Below are 22,002 nucleotides of genomic sequence, written 5' to 3' on the forward strand. Positions count from 1 at the left end.
TAGCATCCGGTGGTATTTCACAATATGGTGGACTGTCCTACTGGGCGTTAAAATGGGATCCAATACTGCTGACTGTCTTTTCTGGCTAGAGAATGATGACTGAAGCAAAAAAGGACATTGTGTTTACTTGTCAAAACTATTGGTTTGCAACATATGCACTATGAAATTAAAAGAAACATTTCCAACTGATCAATAAATATATTAATTGTATTAGTTATAAAAACTCAGCCAAGAAAAAAAACACAAGCTACCAACATCTAAACCCGTGAACTCCTCACAGTGCATGGAGCACTTCAACCGAACCCAACACCTAACGACTTACACCAGTAGGAAGAAGGGAGGGACCAGGAAAGGGTAAAGTCCACTATCCAGAATAAGACGTAAGAATATGCAAGCTAGAGCTCCCGAGAATGAACTGCTAAAAAAATGTCCCAAACTGCTAGAGGTGGATAACGTAGAAATGGAGGAGGTGCGGTGTAGACAGGCCTCTCTGTGGAATGTACCGCTGACAGAAAGCAGAAGTGGCTGACGTTAGAAAATCTCACCAATGGCTGGAAAAGACAGGACTGGGGTACTTTGTCTTAAGACTTTTTTGTCCATTGTGTGATGGAAATGTTTTATTTAGCTACCCCAGTAGGATCAGAGCAGCACCACTTGGGTTGATGAGGGTTAAGTGCCATGTACAATCAATCACCAACCAAGAACGCCGCCGGTCATGGATTCAGACCACTATGAGATTCTCTGCCATCCTTGCTTCTGTAAGGTAACACAAGAAAATACAGTCGACATCGTCTCAACTGAAGTAGGGGTGTGTCACAGAAGACACATCCCAAGATGCACTGTGTGCAAAGAAGCATGTGAGATAATTCAGTGCCTTGTAGCAGAATACAAGATGTAGATGAGAACAACTGAGAGGTTTGACCACATGGAACGTAAACAGGGACATCTGCAAAAAATGAGATGGGCTTCAAGATCTGCACAGATAAACCAGTAATTGTGAACCAATTAGATATAAAAACCCAGCAGTGCAAATCCCAACTGATTACATCAAAAGAGAGAAGCTAGAGAAACCCCAGAGACCAGGGACACAGCCATCAACCACAGAGATGTTTGTACCGTAGATAAGTGACCCATTTCTAAACCACACTGCTCAACATATGCTGGCCTACTACCTCACTTTCTGACTTGACTGTTTTTGACCTCACTGTTCCAACTTTTACCATGCTTGTTGAATTCGTGTTTTGAAACCCTCTTAATACTGTCTTCACAGAGCAGAATGTTGTATTGGCCAACTAATTTTTTTATATTGGTGACAATTTTCTATTTTCCATAAATTATTAATTTACATTATTAATTTTAATTTGTTTTAAAGCTTGTTAGGCAAGAGGAGGATCAAAAGAAATCTCAGTTCTGTTCATAGACATTTTGACTACATGATGTGGTTTGGCTTTTAGATGTGGCCTGTGTTTTGTGAAGTCTGCTTAAGACTGACATCATCCACCTTGCCCCTCCCCTTCAAAATCTCCTAGGCAACAGCAGTAGCACACACTGCCTAGTAAACCAAGAGAACAAGACACAGAACAAAAAGATTTTTTTTTTAAGACTAGCTCATGGGAAAATGTGATGAGCTTCATCACACATGCTTCACAGGAAGTCTAGTTATCATGAAAATGCCTCCAAATTTAAGTTATTTAACTATTAAAGTGGTGATAAATTATGAAGTCTGAAATGTCCACTATTTCCCACTGACGTGAATGTCTTGTGTATTTATAATTTCTTGTATAGCATTTCCTGTATTTCATTTGACATAAAATACTTTGATTTTTTATTCATTTATACATTAAGGAAAACCAGAATCTCATTGTATGTTGTGACTGCTTGTTTTTACATATGATACAACAATATACAATAGTTTCAGACCACAGAACGGCTGTTGGCTGGTGGCCCACACGTCAGTGTCACTCTCTACAGTGACTAGGACGTGCAGTAATGTAAGCTATGAAGGTCAAAAGCACAGAGATTGTTGTGATTGCTAACAATGGCATTAATAACCAGAAAGGCTACCAAGAATGTCAGCAATGGTTAACCAACAAACCCTTCATTTAAAAACCTTGCCAGACATTAGCTAGTAAATATTATCGAATCATGTGTTGGTATGGAATTGATTCTACACACTTTTAAATTACAACATTTAACAATGGTGTGTTTATCTCTCCACTGATGGATGTCGACCTTAAAATTGATCAGTCACATATTCCACCATTTCGATCGTTACACTATCCACCATTCTGCTACACCCAGAAATGAACTCCAGACACAACACTCTTAACTTTGTCATACTGAGAGCACCAGAAACATCTAGAATTCACTAGTATTGTTATCTGAGAATACAATTGTTTCAGTTTTATCTACTATACTCCCTGGATTATTACTGAGGATAAAGTGTAATACAAAATAAATGAATACTAATATGAAGTAGACACATCTGCATTAACCACATTTATTTTCTTAAAAATCCAAAAGTACGTGTTCGCTTCCTAACGTCCACGGTGAATAATCTCACAAAGTGTTGAGCTGAAATATCTCGAGCCACAACATTCTGTAAATGTCTAAAATGTTTTTCTGCATTTGTGTAATGTGCAACCTCTAATCTAGTAGTACAACTCAACTTCTAAAAAGCCAAAAAAAAAAAACTTAAAAATGTAAAAAGAAATGAAACGATATTGTGGCTAAAAATAGAAAGGAACTGCTTGTGTCCAAAAAAAAAAAAAAATACATTTACTTAACATAAAAATACAATACTGTTTCACTGAAATGTAAAATATTCATAGCATGGTTCTCTTTAATCATTTACATATTGTAGATTGTACACAGCAGCAGATAAATAAGATGAAAGCAGCAAAGCTGGTTATATAAAAGGAAATATTACACTCATGTGGACTCTACTTCCCAGGATGCATTGTGTTGAGTTCAAATAAAGTAACAATGTGTTGGTGCATTTCTCTGTGCATGTGTAGATGTGTCTATAAATGGGATTAATAATCCTGTTCTCCCTTCGTACTGCATGGTGAAAAAGAATTTGTGTGCTTTCCGTAACTTTAGCCAGTGAGCTCCACTGGGAGCTCTCTACTACACAGCGCCTCCCACTGGCGTGCCAGCAGTGAGATCAACCTTTCTCTACTGTCAGCACCAGGCACAAAGACACACCACTGGACCTCACTCTCTGCCCCTCCGTTAGCTTGTGTCCTTTCTGCCCTCTCCAGCGTATCCGCAAAGTGGTCCATGGTCAGGTGGCACAGGAGGTCTGGGCCTGGAACATCATCAAACACCAGGGTGAGTGCTTGTGGGTAGGTCTGGTAGCCCATGAGGACCCGATCCAGGTCTCGTATGCGGCGGGCATCAGTGAGGCGGTACTTGTCCCTCTGAGGTGGTTCTTTGGCAAATTCAGGCAGTGGGTAACTGATGTAGTCCTCGTCCAGCAGGAAGACATCTGTGCTGGTGAGGACAAGGGTCTTTGCATGGAGTTGGTGTTGCGTCTCAGCTGAATGGCCTACCAGAGAACTTTGCACTTGGAAAACCAGTACGTAGAAAAGGATGTTGAAGGACTGAGAAGACACCTGAGGGCCTTTCCTCTCCGCCACGATGAAAGTGAGGTCCCCAATCTCTTCTTCACTGGGGTACACAAACTTCACCTTGCTTGAGTGCACCAATTCATAGTTCTCCATCTTCCCTGTTTTAGACAAAGGTCAAGTGTTAAGGAACCGAACAATCCACATCGTGAAAGATACAAAGGAGACAACTGCTTGGGTATTGCTTATTAATGGCTTAGTTTAGGGTCGAGTGTAGGAGCTTAACGGATTCTGAAGGGGCTCATTGATTCTGCTGCTATAACTGAACTGATAGGCTGGTGCACGCATATTAAAGTCCGTAAAGGAGGATGGAACCTCATAATGATAATATTTTACAGGTATCCTCTAACTGCAATAATGAAAATGTGAATATTATGACAATGAAATATACATACAAATATTGTATTAATTACCCTAATAAGAAAAGAAAATGAAATATTTGAAGTGCCCAACTGACTAGTTTAATAGAGAACACCCAGAGCGAGAAGTTATACAAGAAACTACATCTCTTTTCATACCTGTGCTCTTCTTTCCAAACTGTGTGTAAAAGTCTAGTTCGGATGGCTCAGGTGAGGGCACCTTCTCCAGCAAGGACAGGACAGTCATGAGATTCTGCAGAAAGTGGTGTGTGCTGTAGCTGTCTCTCGTCAGACAAGAGATGATGTGTTCAGCAGAGGGGCCTTTAAATGAGAATAAAGAAAATGCAAGAGTTTTCTGCTATGGTTCTTTCTCACGCTTCCAAACAGACTGACCTTCGTGTTACATGTTGTCTAATAACATTGTAATGGCATTTAAATTATTCCAAGAGCCCTGACTGTGATGAATATTGTTTGGAAATTCATGACCAGGACTTTGAACATTCCTTGTGACAAGCTGTACCTGGACTTACAGTTGTGGTCAAAAGTTTTGAGAATTTGGATTTTCACAAAGTTTGCAGCTTTTTTTTTTTTTTTTTTAAACCTTTTGTCAGATGTTTATAAGGTATAATGAAGTAAAATTATAAACATTCCATACATTTTTAGTAACAAATACATTCAGTTTAAATAAAGACAACATTACAGAGTTGACCTGTTTGCTGGATATCAGCCTCTGGGCAAAATCTGGAGTGATGGCAACCCATTCTTGCCTAATCAGTACTTGGAGTTGATCAGAGTTTCTGGGATTTTGTTTGTCCACCCAACTGATTAAAGGAACTCAATGTGATTTAGATCTGGGGAGTTTCCTGTCCATTGACCCAAAATGTCAATGTTTTGTTCATTGAGCCACTTGGTTATCACTTTTGCTTTGAGACATGGCGCTCACCTTTTCTTCTCCGGACAATAATTTTTCCAGATGTCCCAAACAGTCTTCATCAGAGAAGATAACCCCAGTGCTCTGCAGTCTAACCCTATACTTCCTGCAGAAAAGTCCTCCAAAAGCCTTAATCTCACTGTGTGTTCAGATGCACTCACACCTGCCCTCTGCCAGTCCTGAGCACACTGCACTGGTGGAAAGCCAATCTCATAGCTGCATCATTTAGGAGATGTTCCTGACGCATGCTTGACGTTCTTCACCGCAGTAGAATCACTCTCCTTGAAGTTCTTGATGATTAGATAAATGGTAGATTTATCTTCTTCTTTCGGCAATTCACGTTTAGGGGTCGCCACAGCGGATCAAACTCCTCCATCTGGCCCTCTCCTGAGTGTCCTCCACTGACAGCCACTCTCATATCCTCTACTACTGCATCCATAAACCTTCTCTTAGGTCTACCTCTCCTCCTCTTGCCTGGAAGTTCCATCCTCAAGACCCTCCAACCAATATACCTCTCCTCCCTTTGCGAATAGGAAGGGACTCCGGGCTGATCCCTGATGTAGTCCTACCCCCAATTTAAACCTGTCTGTCATTCCTACCACACATCTCACTGCTGTCACACTGTTCTTATACATATCCTGCACTACCCTCACATACTTTTCTGCTACTCCTGACTTCCTCATACAATACCACAGCTCCTGTCTCGGTACTCCATCATAAGCTTTTTCCAAGTCAACAAACACACAATGTAACTCCTTCTGTCCTTCCCTATACTTCTCCATTAACTTCTCTCTCAAAGCAAAAATAGCATCTGTAGTGCACTTAGCTGGCATGAAACCATACTGCTGCTCACAGATCTCTACCTCTCCTCTAAGCCTAGCTTCCACTACTCTTTCCCAGATTTTCAGGGTGTGACTGATCAACTTTATTCCCCTGTAATTACTACAGCTCTGAACGTCGCCCTTATTCTTGAAAATCGGCACCATTATGCTTCGTCTCCACTCCTCAGGTATCTTCTGACCTTCCAAGATTCTGTTAAATAACCCAGTCAAAAACTCCACTGCTGTCTCTCCCAAACATTTCCATGCCTCCACTGGAATATCATCCGGTCCAACTGCCTTACCACACTTCATTCTCCAAATTGCAGCCCTTACTTCCTCCTTGCTCACCTGGGGCACTTCCTGATTCACAACCTCTACCTCTTCTAACCTTCTGCTCTCTTATAAGCAGCACTGTCCTTGCCTGTGAAACCCTTTTTGATGCAATGATGACTGCACATGTTACCTTGGAGGTAACCGTGGTTAACAGAAGAAAGTACCACGACCCTTTTAAAGCAGCAAGTCTGCTCTTCTAATCAGAATGACGTCCTCATTAACCTTTTCTCCTGAGCTAACAAGATCAATACTGAAATGATAGCAGGCCATTTTGTAGGGCTGAAATGCAGTGGCTAGAATACAGTATTTTTTGTGATAAGATCATTTTCATGAAATGATCGACTTTGCAGTTAATTTCAATTGATTTAATCACTTCACAATCTAAACAAAAATTGCCACCAGCAAAATTTGTGTCATTGTCAAAACATTTGGCCACAACTGTACTGGCATGGTAACAAGTTCATCTGACGAATGCCTCGTGACTAAAACAGACGACTTTAGCAAGTGTTGAAGTTACTGAGCTTCACTGCTTCTAATCACGAGTAGAGTTATAATAAGCCTCGTCTTCTGGTTTCCTTTCTGAGAGATGCACTGTTGCCACAGATCCACTACTCACCAACCACTCTGAAGTACTGATCAAAAAGGCCCACATTCACAGTCTGCAGTTCATTCAGTTTCATTGCAAAACAGAAAGAGATGAGAAAATCTGCAGCCTTGTGCTCGGATGGATTCCAGTTCCACATCACTGCATGAACAAATATTTTTGCCGTCATGTTAATTGTCAGGAATATTAATTCTTTAGAATTGCTATGTATATTTACAGAAAAAGACTTAGACCAAAAATAAGTAAAACTGGCCACTCACTAGCTTGATCACTGAGGGTAGAGGCCACGTCGTTCAGGATGAAGTAAACAGCTTTAGTTGACAACATCACACAGGCAGTCAGCTCCACATCAGGAGATTTGTAGAAGAGCACAGATGTCCACAGGATATGCTTTAACTCCTCATTCTCAACCTAGATACAAGAGCAAAACCTGACTTTAATTAGGAAAAATACCTCTAGCTTAAATACCAGTACCTATTGATACGGAGGAGCTTAGTTCTAGATTTCACTCCTCCTGCCAAACCATTCTGGACTCTGTGGCTCCAGACAGCAGAGAGTTAAACCCGAGCCCTGGTTCAGGGTGGACAGAGCTCTTGCAGCAAAGCGGGAGTGTCGCAGAGGCGAGCGCAAATGGAAGGAGGACAAACTGCAGGTTTCATTTCAAATTTTAAAAGATTGGTGTTCTTTTCAAAACATTATTAAAGAAGCTAAAGTGGAATATCTGGCCAAAATTATAATCACAAATCAGCATAACCCACATGTATTGTTTAAGACCATTGACTTTGTTCCAAGGGCCCCTCACCCACTCTGCTTGGAAGATTCCCCTGAAACGTGTAACCACTTTTTGCACTTTTTCATAGATAAGGTTGTCACTGCCAGAGCTCTTATAACAGCTCCTGCCTTTGACCCATCTGACACTGCCCCAAGCCTGGCCGTTTTTAACATTTTTGAGCCGGTGACTCTGTCAAACCTGGAAGATGTGGTGGGCCAGATAAAGCCTTCAGGATCACCTTTTGATGATGTGCCTTCTCACTTTTTAAAAGAGGTTTTTCCCAGTATAGGGTAGCAGGTTTTAACCATTATTAACAGCAGTTTGTCATCTGGTGTTGTTCCCAAAAGTTTTAAACATGCAGTAGTGCATCCCCTGCTTAAAAAACCTGGCCTTGACCCCATAGTTCTGGCTAATTATAGGCCCATTTCCAAGCTGACTTTTATCTCAAAAATATTGGAAAAAGTGGTCTATGCCCAGCTGAAATCCTATTTGGATGAACAAAAGGTCCTGGAGGTTTTTCAGTCTGGTTTTAAAATCAGTCATAGCACAGAATCAGCACTTATTAGGGTTTTTAATGATATCCTCCTGTCCAATGACTCTGGTGATCATGTGATGCTTTTGTTGTTAGATCTCACTGCACCATTTGACACAGTGGATCACAACATTTTAATTTCAAGGTTGCAGAATTTGGTGGGCATTTGCGGGGTGGCTTTGGAATGGTTTAGGTCATATTTGTCAGATAGATCCCTGTGTGTGAAGCTGGCGAATTCAAAATCCTCCTCTGTACTCCTGCCATATGGTGTTCCACAGGGCTCTATTTTAGGACCTCTACTGTTCTCTCTCTATCTGCTCCCACTGGGTTCCATTTTAATAAAATATTATTTATTTATTTATTTTTACCTTTATTTAATCAGGAAAAAGACTCATTGAGATTAAAAACCTCTTTTGCAGGAGTGTCCTGGCCAAGACAGTAGCATGAAACATTTAAAATACAATAACAGATTTACAAAGCTATGGACAAGAAATCTAACAGAATTAAATATTATTACAATTGCAGAAGCCAAATGATCCGTTTTGTCTGTCCTTTAAAATTGATTTAAGATTTCCAAGGGTAACAAAAGAAGATAACTTTAATTCCTTCTTCAAGTTGTTCCAGGTGACTGGGGCAGAATATTTAAAAGACTTTTTACCCAATTATTTTCTGACCTTTGGGACCTGCATCAAAATGATGTCCTGAGAGTGCAGGCAATTATGGCTGAGGGTTCTAGAAAGAAATGAGCATAAATATGAAGGATGGTGTCCAAGAATGCATTTATAAATAAAAAACAGCCAGTCTGAGACAGTTTGCGATTAGTCAGAGACTTTTTGCATTTGCATACAAGGTACAGTGATGGCATCGCCTTCCATTGCTACGCTGATGACACCCAGATTTATGTCCCGTTGAAGAAGAAAGATGCATTTTCTATTAAACCTCTTCTCTTATGTCTCAAGGACATTAAAGCCTGGATGTCTGTAAGCCTTTTAAATTTTAATGAAGAAAAAAAAAGTAATGTTGTTTAGTCCCAGCGGTTTCTGTGGAGCCCACACCCTTGTGGAATTGGGTCCCCTGAAGCAGTACGAGAGGAGAGTAATTTCTAACTTGGGTTTTAAAATGGACAGTGATTTTAAACTGGAATGCCAGATTGGTGCAGTAGTGAGGTCCTGCTTTTATCACCTAAGGCAAGTGGCAAAGGTGAAGTCCATTTTAGCACATGAGCACTTAGAAACAGTAATCCATGGCTTCATTACATCTCGGCTGGATTACTGTAATGCACTTTATTTTGGAGTCAGCTAGTCCTCCCTTAAACGTCTCTAGTCGGTGCAGAATGCAGCTGCCCGGCTAATAACGGGGTCACGCAAGAGGGAGCACATAACTCCCATTCTGGCCTCCCTCCACTGACTGCCTGTGCATTTTAGAAATCATTTTAAGATTCTCTTGTTTTTAAATCCTTAAATCGACTCGACCCGCCTTACCTCTCTGAGCTCCTCCATCTGCATGTGCCCCAAAACCCACTTTTATTCCTTGGCCTTTCATTTAACGTAATTTTTACTCCTGCATATTATTTGTGTATGGTTTTATTTAAATGTACTTTTTACTGTTTATTGCTTATATTATTTTATCGGTATGGTTTTATTGGTCTACTGTTCTGTGATTTATATGTCTGTTTTATACCTGCAGTGTTTAGCACTTTGTTGCAGCCTCTGTTTTTAAAGTGCTTTATAAATAAAATTGAGTTGAGTTTAAGTGGAGTTGATACATGGCCATACACGATAAAAAATAAGTCATTGCAATATTAATAAGAATGATCAAAATTTATACAGCACTTCTAAATTTGTGTCTTTCATACTGACTAAACAAACTGAAATGATGATAAAGCACACTCATGAAATAACATTACTACACAAGTTCTGAAATAAAGTAAAATTAAAAATTACCTACACCATAAACTGCATATAATCTAGGATTTTAAAAATGTAAAATTTATAGTTAAAAGCTACTGCAAAGCTTACTTACTTCTTCATGTATTCTATATTGAACAAAAAATGTTGGAGCTTTCTTTAAGAAAACCATTTACCAACTGATCTGTGATCATGATAGACCAGCAAAGAGGCAATTTACAATGTCAAATTGGTAATGGCCTCCAAGGAAGACATTGTCTTTCTAAACAGACTGTTTTTTTATTGCAGAATGTCCACTGAAATATCTTGGTCAAAACTCAAGTCAGGTAGCACTTGACTTGATAAACAAAAGAAACATTTACTGCATACCAGTATATCTGTATGTATGGATGCCACAGTAACCAGTGAAATTGCTGGAAGCTTTTGGCAGAATGTGTTTTACATAATTAAATATTTGGCATACATTTTTAAGCTTTCATTAAAAGAATGATTTATGGATCATTTGTGGGTTTTCTGTTCCTTCATAAGGACAATGGAAAGTGTTTGCTTTCTGTGGTAACTGACCATGGCACAAATGCAGTAGATGATAGGGAAACCAGACCTGAGAGGGTGAAGAGGACGACACCTCAGGGGGATGGGGGTGGGGGGCAGAAAATGGAAATGGAGGGGGGGGGACCAAAAATGATCACCTACTTCAACACTCCCTCTTCTCACTCAAGCGAACCGAACGAAGTAAGGGAGGACATAACTAGTTTGTGAATGCAGCACTTCTCGAAATTCTATGTAAGCTCAAGTAAAACAATCTTGGAGGGACATTTTAACGTCTGGTCAGCCTAGTAGATGAACACTAGATGAACACTGGAACATTTATTTAACTTTATGGTCAAAAGTCAAAATTTGATTTAGATTAAACATCTGAGTATGTCCTAATATATTCTAAAATATACAATCATTATTAGCACTGAAGCTGCAATTAGTCACTTTCATTCTCCATATGAACATTTTACAATTATCACTAATTAATTACCTTCAAAAGATAAAAAAAAGAATTCAGTTATTGTAAAAAATATGTGATTGGTCCAGGAGGCAGCTGTAAATCAGCCATTAAACAGATAAACAGAAGCCTTAAAAAGCCTTCAGAGTGAAAGACCTATAAATTGGTAGATAGGTTCAAAGTAACAAGTTAACAAATCAAACTGCAAGGCAAACAACCTGACTGAGAAATTGTGGAGGGGGAAAAGATCCTGATATTTCTAGCAAGAATGATCAGACAATGCAAGTTCAGTCTTTCAATGCTCTGCCTTAGAGTGATTACACATGCTGCTATTATACAGTCCCTAGAAATTGGAAAATGCACTTGCTGTCATTCAAACTGCCTTTGAGTATTTAAGGAAAATACCAGTGATTACATTCATTCCACACAACGTCATTACTCCACTCCTTAACTACTACTGAGCAACACTTCGTACTTGGTAGTAGCACGATGCTAACTGACCACTGAAGCAAAGGTCACAGAGCTCTCAATCAGCCTCAGGTTACACACCTCAGCAATGTTGTCATGGAAGAAGCGAATGAGCTCTTCACCCCTCAGAGAGGAGAGGTAACACAGGGAGGATGAGAGGGTGAGGTGGGAGAGACACTGGTTCTGTTCTGAAAGTTGCTGTAGCAGCGTCTCGCCAGGGTAGAGCAGAGACAGTGTCAAATGTGGCTTCTGCATTTCCTGAGGATCACTGAGAGGAAAAGAGAGACAGAATTAAGAGATACTCCTGCTAGTAAAAAAGGCCTTGTAAATGCGTTCTTAGTGATTACTAATCAGCACTTTGTTATCTAAGCTCAAGAGTTTTGTCCACCAGATGGTACTGCTAAGCAACTGATGTTTTACAGCCGATGGAAGGGTATGAATCCATTTTCAAGCCACCAAATGTGTAATCACTCCTTTTTATTCATGACTCTGTTGAGCAAATTTAAAGCAAAAAACAAGAGTGAGAAAGATTCACGTAGGCGAGACGGACGGTCCTACCTCTTACTCTGCATTCTTTGGGTAGTTTTACTGGGTGTTGCAGTCTTCACTCTCAGGTGATGTTTGCTGTTCTGCCCAAGTGCAATGGTCTTGATGTCCCTCAGGTTGCCACGGAACTGGCTGAACTGCCGCAGGAACAAGAACTTGTCATGGGGCAAAGCAAAAACAACAGCGAGGTACTCGTGCCCTGCCATCAGCTCTAGGACATGGCCATCACAGAAGTGATGGGCGACTGCACTGCTATGGCCAGTGCAACTCTGTTTGGGGTTGAGCAGGGTAGAAGCCAGAGGAATACGGTTCAACCTGGAGCAGGAGCGCAGACGATTTCCCTCAGTGGAGCCATTTGAAGCCAGAGCCACAAAATCTACCTTCAGCACACACAGATGTCTTGGTGAAAGAAACAGAATTAAGGGAATGGACGTCTGGTTGTCATGGAGGGAGGACAAAACGTCAGAAGGTATGGAACACTGCCGTGATTTTTTTGCGGCGTCCTGCTGCGAAGCGACCAAGGAGTCACTGTCCAGGACATGAGCCAAGTGTCCACTTCTCAGCCCGCTACCATTCTCCTCAACTTCCCAGGAACTCAGAAATTGCTGAATGAATAGTTGAATGTTTGATGGTCCACTCGTATGTTCACTGTGAGTTTTTTGCACAAGTAAGTCCACATGGCAATGCATCTCTTTCAAGTTTTGGCCATCTGAGAAGAACCACCACTGTGTGCCGCAGGACTTCACCTTTAAGGAGATGCAAGTGTCTGGAATGTCAAAGTGAAATGCTTCAATATCTGAGTACGGCACCATCAATCCTACCTCAAGGTTGTCCATCAGCTCCTGTAAGCTACTTGGTGGCTCTTTGGAGCATGTATGAAAAACAACCAACAAGCTGTCTGTTGCTACTAAACAAGAAGGCCTCTGACTCAGACCGTCTTGTCCCACGGTGATGCAATGACACCAAATTATCATATTTATGTGAACATTTTGCTTTTCCATATCCTCCAACTCCTTGTCCTGAAGTGTGGAAGCGGAAGTGCCACCCATAATTTCATGGCTGTTATCGAGACCCATCTCAAAGTAGCTGCCCCCGGAGTCAGGACTGCCCTGATCCGGCATCTCCACACAGGTAGTCCTGGTTTGCCTGGATGCTTTCCTGTCCCTGTCTGTTTGGCAGATCAAAGCAGACAGCTGGGTAATGAAGTCCAGGTTTGTGGTGGTGTAGGAGACATAACAGAAGGGAAGCACTGGAGTGATGACACTGCTGCTCCAGTCCTGGTCCTCTTCACAGTAGAGGCAACTGAAGAACAAGACAACAGAGTCACAACTAAAGACTGCAGAGTAAGCAAAATAAACCAAAGGATCACTTACATCAAGTGGAGCTGATTAACCAAGGAATGTTTTGACATGCTTTCACATCAAAGCAGTGTTGCTAGCAAAATGTGAAAGCCAATAGTCTGGATTAGGAAAAATTGCAACCCTCAAACACCACAATTTCCAGATTCCATAGACATGTGCCAAACAGTCATCACTGTACTACAGTATGACATTTCAAAAAGCTCAGTGACAACACAAATGAGTCTACGATGAGAATGCATCCCTTACCTTTCCTAACCCCCCCACATCGGTTTGCTTTTAGAATCTCATCTGGAAATACTTTTCTCCACACAAGTGGTTCAGAATGCAAACGTGTTCAGGCAATTCCATACTGGTGTTTTGTTTAAGACTTTGTTTTATTTAATCTATATTGTCACTTCAATTCATACTCAGTTTTTATATTATTGAGACAATCAAGGCAAAATTAGAAATGTAAAATACATCTTTAGAATATTCACTGGCACAAATAATTTAGTTCCAATGATAACACTGGAGTGACATCATCAAAGGTATGCATCCAGTGTTATAATCACTGTGCAATAACCAAAACCTGAGTAGTATATGAAAGTATGTAGAAGAAATGTTAAATAACTAACTGAAAAAATAAAAGTAAAATATAAACAAAGTCAGTACAGTTGTAGTTATTGAGTGGAAGGTGTTTGAAACAAAAATTAAGACCTTTATACATGGCCGGACAGTCCTTCCAAAATTGTGGGCACTCTATACTTCTACCTCAAATAAACTTTACTCGAAACTGTAAAGATGTTGTAAATAAAAAGAAGCCTTTACAAAGAAACAGTCACTTATTTGTTATGGATTTAGATCAGGAAAAATTCAACCTGGATTATCAGCCAAAACATTCCTTTAAAACTTCTATTCCTTTTGTAAAGCACAACTTCACTAATGTAAATGGTGTTCATGATTGAGTCATGGTGTTCTGTAATTCTGAGGTTATTCCGACATACAATATGCAACATCCATATTGGAGAATATTGGCTTTCACTTGTTGTTAGCAACATCATTAGTGCTTTCAGGTTCTCTCTGGGCCTGGATTATAATTTAGTCTTGGTTCATCAATAACACTTGAGCCAGTGGAAAGGCAAATGAATCAGACATTTGAGTCACTGGAGCGTAATACTATGGCTACGTCTGTAATGCACTTTAAGTCCCACGTGTCCTATGAGGAAGGAAGCAGTGCAGCTTCCTCTCACTTCACTGGCACAAATAATAAGCAGGTCAATCATGTGCTGTGAAATCTAGACACCTACATCAGCCATCTTACAATTTCCGTCTTCCACCAGGTGTGTAGTGAATGAGGAAATGATGATCCCACTACCAAATAATCTAAGTAGTTTTGCAAAATAAAGTGAATTGTAATAAAGTGAACAAATGTAACTTTAATGGCTACCTCTTACACACTGTATTATTAATTAAGACTTGAGTTCTGATGAAGCTTTAATACCAATCAATACCAATTCCGATATACATAATTCATGTTAATTTCCCTCAAATCACTGTTAGTCTGTTGTGGATACCTCATCCTTTTAATCCAAGTATTAAATACAAATTCCAGTTATTTTTCACATTATTACATCACTGTAAAATAAAGCAAACACAAAACAACTAACCCAGTGCTTTCAAATTTCATCACGGGATCACTGGCACCAAGCTGAGTTTTAACCTGTAACAGACCAAACATGGTTATTTCTCCACCTATGCACAAGGAAACAGAATCTTTCATAAACTCCAACTTCCTTGCAGCCCTGCCAAAACATTGGACAAATGTTCTCCACTAACAGAAGTCTGCAGGTCTAGTATTCTACTATACTACTGATCGAAAAGTATCAATCAAATCTATTAAGTTGAACATTAACTCTGTTGAGAATGCTAGTAACTACATCATCTAAACCCATTAAAACCACTTGTTAATACAAACTACAGCATTGAACTGCTTCCAGAATTTTATTAATCAAAATTATTTGTTTATGAGACCACACATTTGCAAAAATGTCCTCATATAGAACACAAGGTTTGCTCAAACCTGCAAGCGGTTTGTTTAAACATGCCATGTTTTACAACATACTCATACATCACATACTTCATGCAGTAAAGCAACATTCAGAATTACACTTCTTTTACTTTTACCATTCTACCCAATATCCCAACAAAGCTCATGTGACAAAGCTCTTTCAAGCATGGTCATTAACACTAGTTCATTAGCACCAGAAAAATAAAAAGAAGCTAAATATTCCCGAACCTAGAACCATCACCACATTACAGAACAAAACGCCAAAATACTGAGTCAAACTGCTTATTGCAGTAAAGTATGTTTACACTTGATCTGTACTGTGAGCCAGACCAGTTCTTGTTGCCTGGCTGAGTGTCTGACTGTGTCTTCCTGCTAAAACCACAAAATCAAATGCAGCAATCTACTTGAGTATGTGCACTATTTTCTTAGCAATATATGAAATGAAATCAAGTTGCAAGGCAGTGCAAGGCCAGGAGGATATAAATATTGCAACCATACAGTGTAGGCAGGAGAATGTTTGCTTGGAAAGAAAATAACCAAACACAAATGCTAGAAATATGGACAAGGGTGTGTAAGGAATAAATATACATTAATAAACAAATAAAACTGTTCAATATTTTATGTGAATGAATGCAATTCTCCGTGTTATTTACCAGAGGTGTTACCTCACAGGATGGGGTGTTTTCATTATAGCATCGCTGAGTAAATGTAGAATCCACATGAGTCAATATCTCTTTGGTAAGAAAAGCGTCATCTTTACAGGCTATATCTGAAAATGACAACAGGGTTAGTCTGCAGTTACAGGGATAAGAGCGAGAGGCAGAGTATCAAATAAACAGAACGGTAAACAAATAGAACAGTAGCCATCATCAGCAGTCTAATATACATACATCAAAAACAGCAGGCAAAAGGTGATTATGTACTTATGCACATTTGAACCAAAAAGCAGTAACTGATTCTTCACTCAAGTCTCATGCACAAAACCCTCTACCTGTATAAACACTGAAATGTAAACTGTAACTTCTGATGTACATTAAAGTAGTATGGGTTAGCAATGATTAGACAGAACACATGATGTGAAATTAAAGAGAATGTAATCCTTTGTATCTTGGAATTGCTGGGCATTTATGTTTGAAGACTTCAGAAAAACAGTAGATCTCTACATGTCAAATCACCTGAGCAAAGGCAGTTTTGACATTATTCATCACAGGTCTTGGAGCCACTGCAAGAAAGATACAAAGTACATACAAAGCAACGGCAGAAGCATTTGTGGTAGGAAAACGTGTTGGCACCAATAAATCTAAGAATTGCTATTAAAATCATTGGCTTTTGAACAAACAGCCAATGTTTACTGATATAATTTCATGTTTATAATTTTAGAAAAACCCAGAACAATGATCTTTTCTTTCCTTTTACACAACACGACTAAGTTGTGGTACTGGTTATGACAAAAACAGCAATTTCAGCTTTTAAAAGAATTTTTTTCCATAAAAGGCAATCTAATATTTGTAGACATAGACCAGGGGTGCCCAATACGTCGATCGCGATCAAAGGAAGTGTGAGTCGATCGCATGACATTAAAAAGTAGTGGATGAATGACAGGTTATCCTGAGGAGTCCTGACCTCAACCTGATAGAACACCTTTGGGATGAATGAGAGCATAGACTGAGAGCCAGGACTTCTTATCCAACATCAGTATGTGACCTCACCGAATGCGCTTCTAGAAGAATGTTCCAAAAATCCCCATAAACACACTCCTGGAGTAGACCAATGTCATATTGAACCCGATGGATTAGGAATGGGATGTCACTTAAGCTCATATGCGAGTCAAGGAAGGAGAGCTAATACTTTTGGCATATAGTGTCTTTTAGGTTACTACATAACTATCTGGCTGTTCAGCTGAGTGGGAAAAATTAACCTAAATTAACCTGTTTGCTTTAGCTTGGCAAAAAAAGAGATTGCTGGCAAACAGAAAGTGACAAGCGATTCGATATGGAATGATCTCAGAAGTGTCCGCATGATTCTATAACACCCCCCCCCCCCCCCACACACACACACACACACACACACACACACACACACACACACACACACACACACACACACACACGGTGTGCTCTGAACCCTATGCCTATAGCACTAGAGAAATTATGTATGCCTACTCTTGGTACTTTGAGAACTGTTATTAACTGGTCCATTCAAACTAGGAATGTTCGATCTGCTGTTAAAACTACCATCATCTCCCCTGTCCTCAATAAGCCTACACAGGAGCCAAATGTTTCGGCCAATTACAGGCCTCTCTCTAATTTTCACTTCCTGTCAAAAGTGCTAGAGGAAGGAGTAACTGATTATCATCACTCAACATCTATACGAATCTATATGGATTACTGCTCCCACAGTACTGAAACAGTGCTTACGGATTCCCTCCTGATCGATCCTGTCGGACCTAGCTCAGGATCTTCTTGAGCTAGCTACACCAAGTGTGAAAAATCTCCAGTTTCCATTATTTCTGGCCAGGATGTTCCGATTTCCAGTACAGTTTCAAATGTGGGTAATAAGGTTTGACTCCCATTTGAATGCCGAAGCTCACATTCAGGATTTATGAAAATTTTCAATTTAATGGATGCAAGGCGGCTTGGTCATGCCTGTTTGACTGGAGTATCAGCTAAATATATCCAAAGCTAAAATATACTCAAAATAGTGCAGCCAGGATACTTATGACAGTATGTAAATATGAACATTTTACACTCCTATTACATTTCTTATACTGGCTTACTGTCTCATACAGAATTGACTATAAAATTCTCCTAACTTTTCAATGTGTTCAAGGAAATTCACCAGAATATCTCACAGAACATCATATATACCCTGTAGTTTCCGTCACAAACTCAGGTCTAACACTGCAGACGATGGGTGCCCAAGCCTTTTGGTCATACAGCCCTTGCGTTTGTGGAATATGCCCTTCCTTGTTGTCCATGGGTTCCACTCACTTCTTTTAAAACTTACTTATAAAAGCCTTCCAGAGACTATTCATCAGCTGTGTTATATATACTTTGTTTACACAGCTGATGAATGTGTGTATATATTATATATATATATATATATATATATATATATATATATATATATATATATATATATATATATATATATATATATATATATATGACACATTATATATTCCTCCATTTCTCATTTCCTCAATCACCAGAGTCATCAATTTACTCCGAATTGCTCCTAATTTGAAAAATGCACTTTTATTACATTAAGTATTTTCAAAGACAATTTTAAATCTTAAAAACTGGAGTTGCTTAGCCAAGTTCTTGCTTTAAGTGTTTAAACAGTGCTTTGGACATCATTTTGAATCTTCTCATGCAGTGACTTCTTTCTTCAGATGATAATTATGGAAATAAATTAAAAGTGTGTAACTACCAAGGAGACAGGCAAAATGCTGACCAGTGACGTTACATTATAAAAATAAGTTAAAAACAATAACAACAATGACAACAACAAAATGAAGAATCATGATGACAATCACCACCATCAATATGTTTCTGGTTTGTACATGTATGGTTGTATTAATCTGATTCTCTTTCCTTGCATCATTATACCCAGCTCTGCTTGACTAGCATAGCAGGTTAGGAGTCTTGACAGTGTGCTGTCAGTCAGTCAAATAACAAGCCCAGATCGTCCTCAGCCAACACGGATGAGCCCGTTTGGTCCGTTTATGAGCAGCGTTTCTGTTCAACTGTATTTGAGTCATGTTTAATAACACTAACATTCTTAATACTTCAGAGTTTGTCCACTGTGTCTTTAAGGCATACCAGCAATGACACTTGTATATATCCTTGGCAAACAATGCAACCAAACAAAGATCATTAAGGTTCCCAGGTTCTGGCATGCATGCTCAACATTTATGAGCCAGTCACATGGCCACCGGAAGCCTCAGTGAGAAACAAATCCCTCTGTATTTCTGACAGAACTCATATCTACATGTGTCCCAGCTGCCTGATACATACATGATTACCTTGGCTGGAGCTCACCGAGCGGGACAGAGGGGGAGAGGAAGACAGCGGTGCAGTGAGGGAGCAGGAGGAGGAAGAGGACCGTGGCCCACCCTCTACCTGCCTGGGGACATCACCCACCTGACAATCACAGCAGCAATCGCCACTTTTAGGCACAACAAAAACACTTCAACAAAACACCCCGTCTTAGACTTTAATAATCTAATAAATTTTAAAAGTATTCATGTAATAGCAAATTAAGGAACATCCATTTTCCTCACTAAAAATCTATACATCTTTGAATGCTATACAAATATTTATTTGTTTTGTTAAATATTTATTTTAAATTTTTAGGAAAAAGGATGTTTTGCACAGAGGTCCTTCATGAGCTGTGAAAGCAAAGCGCTCTGAAATAATAGGAAGAGGAACCAGTTCATATATGAAAAAGTATATAACATTATTTCAGGGCGTTCAAAAGTTCCAAGACTGTATATCAAATTTCCTAATTTGATTGCTGCCATAACGACGACTGGCTATGCTAACAGATACACTATATTGCCAGGATTCGCTCACCCATCCAAATTACCGGAAACAGTTCCAATTATTTCCATGGCCACAGGTGTATAAAATTAAGCACCTAGGCATGCAAACTGTTTTTACAAACATTTGTGAAAGAATGGGTCGCTCTCAGGAGCTCGGTGAATTCCAGCGTGGAACTGTTTTAAGATGTGCAACAAATCCAGATGTGAAATTTCCTCGCTCCTATATATTCCTGTCAACTTGTCAGCTGTAGTATAAGACAATGGAAGTGTTTGAGCATAACAGCAACTCGGCCACGAAGAGGTAGGCCACGTAACTGACTGAGTGGGGCCAGCGGATGCTGAAGTGCATAGTGCGAAGAGGTCTCCAACTTTCTCCTAAGCACACTCCTAAACCTTGTGGACAGCCTTCCCAGAAGAGTTGAAGCTGTTCTATCTGCAAAGGGTGGACCAATGTCATAATGAACTCTATGGATTAGGAATGGGATTTCACTTAAGCTCATATGTGAGTCAAGGAAGGTGAGCAAATACTTTTGGCAATATAGTGTGTCATCAATACAAGTTTTAATATATTGTTTGTTTGTTTTTCTCTAGCTCTTTTCCCAGGCCTTAGTATTTATTGTTCCTTGTGACTGATGCCATCACTTGGGATTGCTACATCTATAAATACAGCCATCTTCTGCTGTTTGTCCAGTTGTTTCGCCATTACCACTTTCCACCATTGTCATTCTCCACCACTTTCGGGAGTGTGTCCCACATGTTTCTGTACACTATGCTGGCAAACTGGTTAGGGCTTTATATGTATGCACTACCTGCCATTCCAATGGCTAGGAATAATAACACCGTTCAACAATGAAATTGATCCATCTTACCTTTTTTTCATTGTTTGCCATTCTGTCTTTTGCTTCTTTGGCTTTCTGAATGGCTTTTAGCACTTCAACGGTGTCCAGTTCCTTCTCAGTGGTCACAGTGCCATCTAAGCAAACCTTTGGTATCAAACATTGAATAAAAAAAAATTTGAATTTCTTTTAAATGTAATTCAGTCACTTTACCTGAAAGGCTATGGATTGTTCAGTGTCCATTTTTGTTTGATTTGTATTTTGAAATTAAGTAAATATAAAATGTACCTCTCCTGCTCTGTCCCAGAACTGTGCCAGAACTCTAGTTCTGTAGTCAGGAATGATGCACATTGGATTGTTGGCAAGGGAGAGTTTTTCCAAACACGGAAGAGTTCCAATGTGCTTTATTTCATCCAACTGGAGAAACACATATAGCATTAACATGCTTTCAACAATTTAATTCTAACATACTGTTTCAAGCAAGCAGTTTCCACCCATCAGGGATAAGCATTAAATTTCAACTTAATTAAGCAGAAAAAAATACCTGCGCTAATATGTTGCTGCTTAAGTCCAAGTTCACGAGGGAGTAAAGTTTACTGAGGCCGCAAAGGGTTTCGAGTTGATTGCCGGCCAAGTTCAGGGTTTTTATGTTTCCCAGTTTGGTGTGAACACCTTCTAGAACTGTTAGCTTGTTGTAGGACAGGTCCAAGTGTACCAGATTGTACAGATGCTAGAGAGTGAAAATACTGAATCAGACATTGAAAATATATATGATAACACAAATGAAAACTGCCAAAGGCTCTTATACTAATGTGCGTTCTGATGTTTACATCTGTAATAATTCTGCAACAACATACCTGGAGATTTTCCACCAGAGACAGTTCATTGTGACTAAGATCAAGGAATTCAACTTCAGGGATCAATTTCTAAAAATGAAAAGTGAAAAGGTTTAAAAGCTAGTTATGTTATCACACATGAATAACGTAAAACCTACTGTCACCCATAATTCTCACTAATCAACAAGTAAACAAACACAGCGGCGACTTTATTAGGTACACCTTGCTAATACCAGGTTGGACCCCCTTTTGCCTTCAGAACTGCCTTAACAAGTACTGGAAACATTCCTCAGAGAGTCTGGTCCATATTGACATGATAGCATCACGCAGTTGCTGCAGATTTGTCAGCTGCACATCCATGATGTGAATCTCCCGTTCCACCACATCCCAAAGGTGTTCTATTGGACTGAGATCTGGTGACTGTGGAGGCCATTAGAGTACAGTGAGCTCACGGTCATGTTCAAGACATTAGTATGAGAT

At 39.6% G+C, this 22,002-nt stretch overlaps 2 protein-coding genes across 11 annotated transcripts in view; both read right to left on the minus strand.

Moving 5' to 3' along the window:
• stab1 (stabilin 1) overlaps positions 1-490 on the minus strand; it is a 60,878-nt gene extending 60,388 nt beyond the window's left edge. For 2 of the 3 annotated variants that reach the window (XM_077009173.1, XM_077009165.1), the window contains exon 1: positions 323-485. The gene's annotated coding sequence lies outside the window, so the exon portion shown is untranslated. Of the gene's footprint in view, positions 1-322 lie in introns of all 3 variants that reach the window. The other variant, XR_013131839.1, reaches the window with a different exon arrangement.
• A 1,994-nt stretch (positions 491-2,484) lies between these two features.
• nisch (nischarin) overlaps positions 2,485-22,002 on the minus strand; it is a 28,627-nt gene continuing 9,109 nt past the window's right edge. The window contains exons 9-21 of one of the 8 annotated variants that reach the window (XM_077009234.1): positions 21,544-21,612; positions 21,231-21,416; positions 20,975-21,103; positions 20,720-20,833; positions 19,332-19,449; positions 15,970-16,073; positions 14,904-14,956; positions 11,909-13,198; positions 11,432-11,618; positions 6,938-7,088; positions 6,690-6,818; positions 4,148-4,309; positions 2,485-3,730 (exon numbers count right to left, since the gene is read on the minus strand). In XM_077009234.1, coding sequence (XP_076865349.1) covers positions 3,099-3,730; positions 4,148-4,309; positions 6,690-6,818; positions 6,938-7,088; positions 11,432-11,618; positions 11,909-13,198; positions 14,904-14,956; positions 15,970-16,073; positions 19,332-19,449; positions 20,720-20,833; positions 20,975-21,103; positions 21,231-21,416; positions 21,544-21,612 — 3,324 coding nt within the window. In that variant the 3' untranslated portion in view covers positions 2,485-3,098. Of the gene's footprint in view, positions 3,731-4,147; positions 4,310-6,689; positions 6,819-6,937; positions 7,089-11,431; positions 11,619-11,908; positions 13,199-14,903; positions 14,957-15,957; positions 16,074-16,479; positions 16,527-18,470; positions 18,693-19,323; positions 19,450-20,719; positions 20,834-20,974; positions 21,104-21,230; positions 21,417-21,543; positions 21,613-22,002 lie in introns of those variants that run through there. The other 7 variants (XM_077009226.1, XR_013131850.1, XR_013131852.1 and 4 more) reach the window with 7 other exon arrangements.

The sequence above is a fragment of the Brachyhypopomus gauderio genome, chromosome 1, assembly GCF_052324685.1.
Source record: "Brachyhypopomus gauderio isolate BG-103 chromosome 1, BGAUD_0.2, whole genome shotgun sequence".
Taxonomy (NCBI): Eukaryota; Metazoa; Chordata; class Actinopteri; order Gymnotiformes; family Hypopomidae; genus Brachyhypopomus; species Brachyhypopomus gauderio.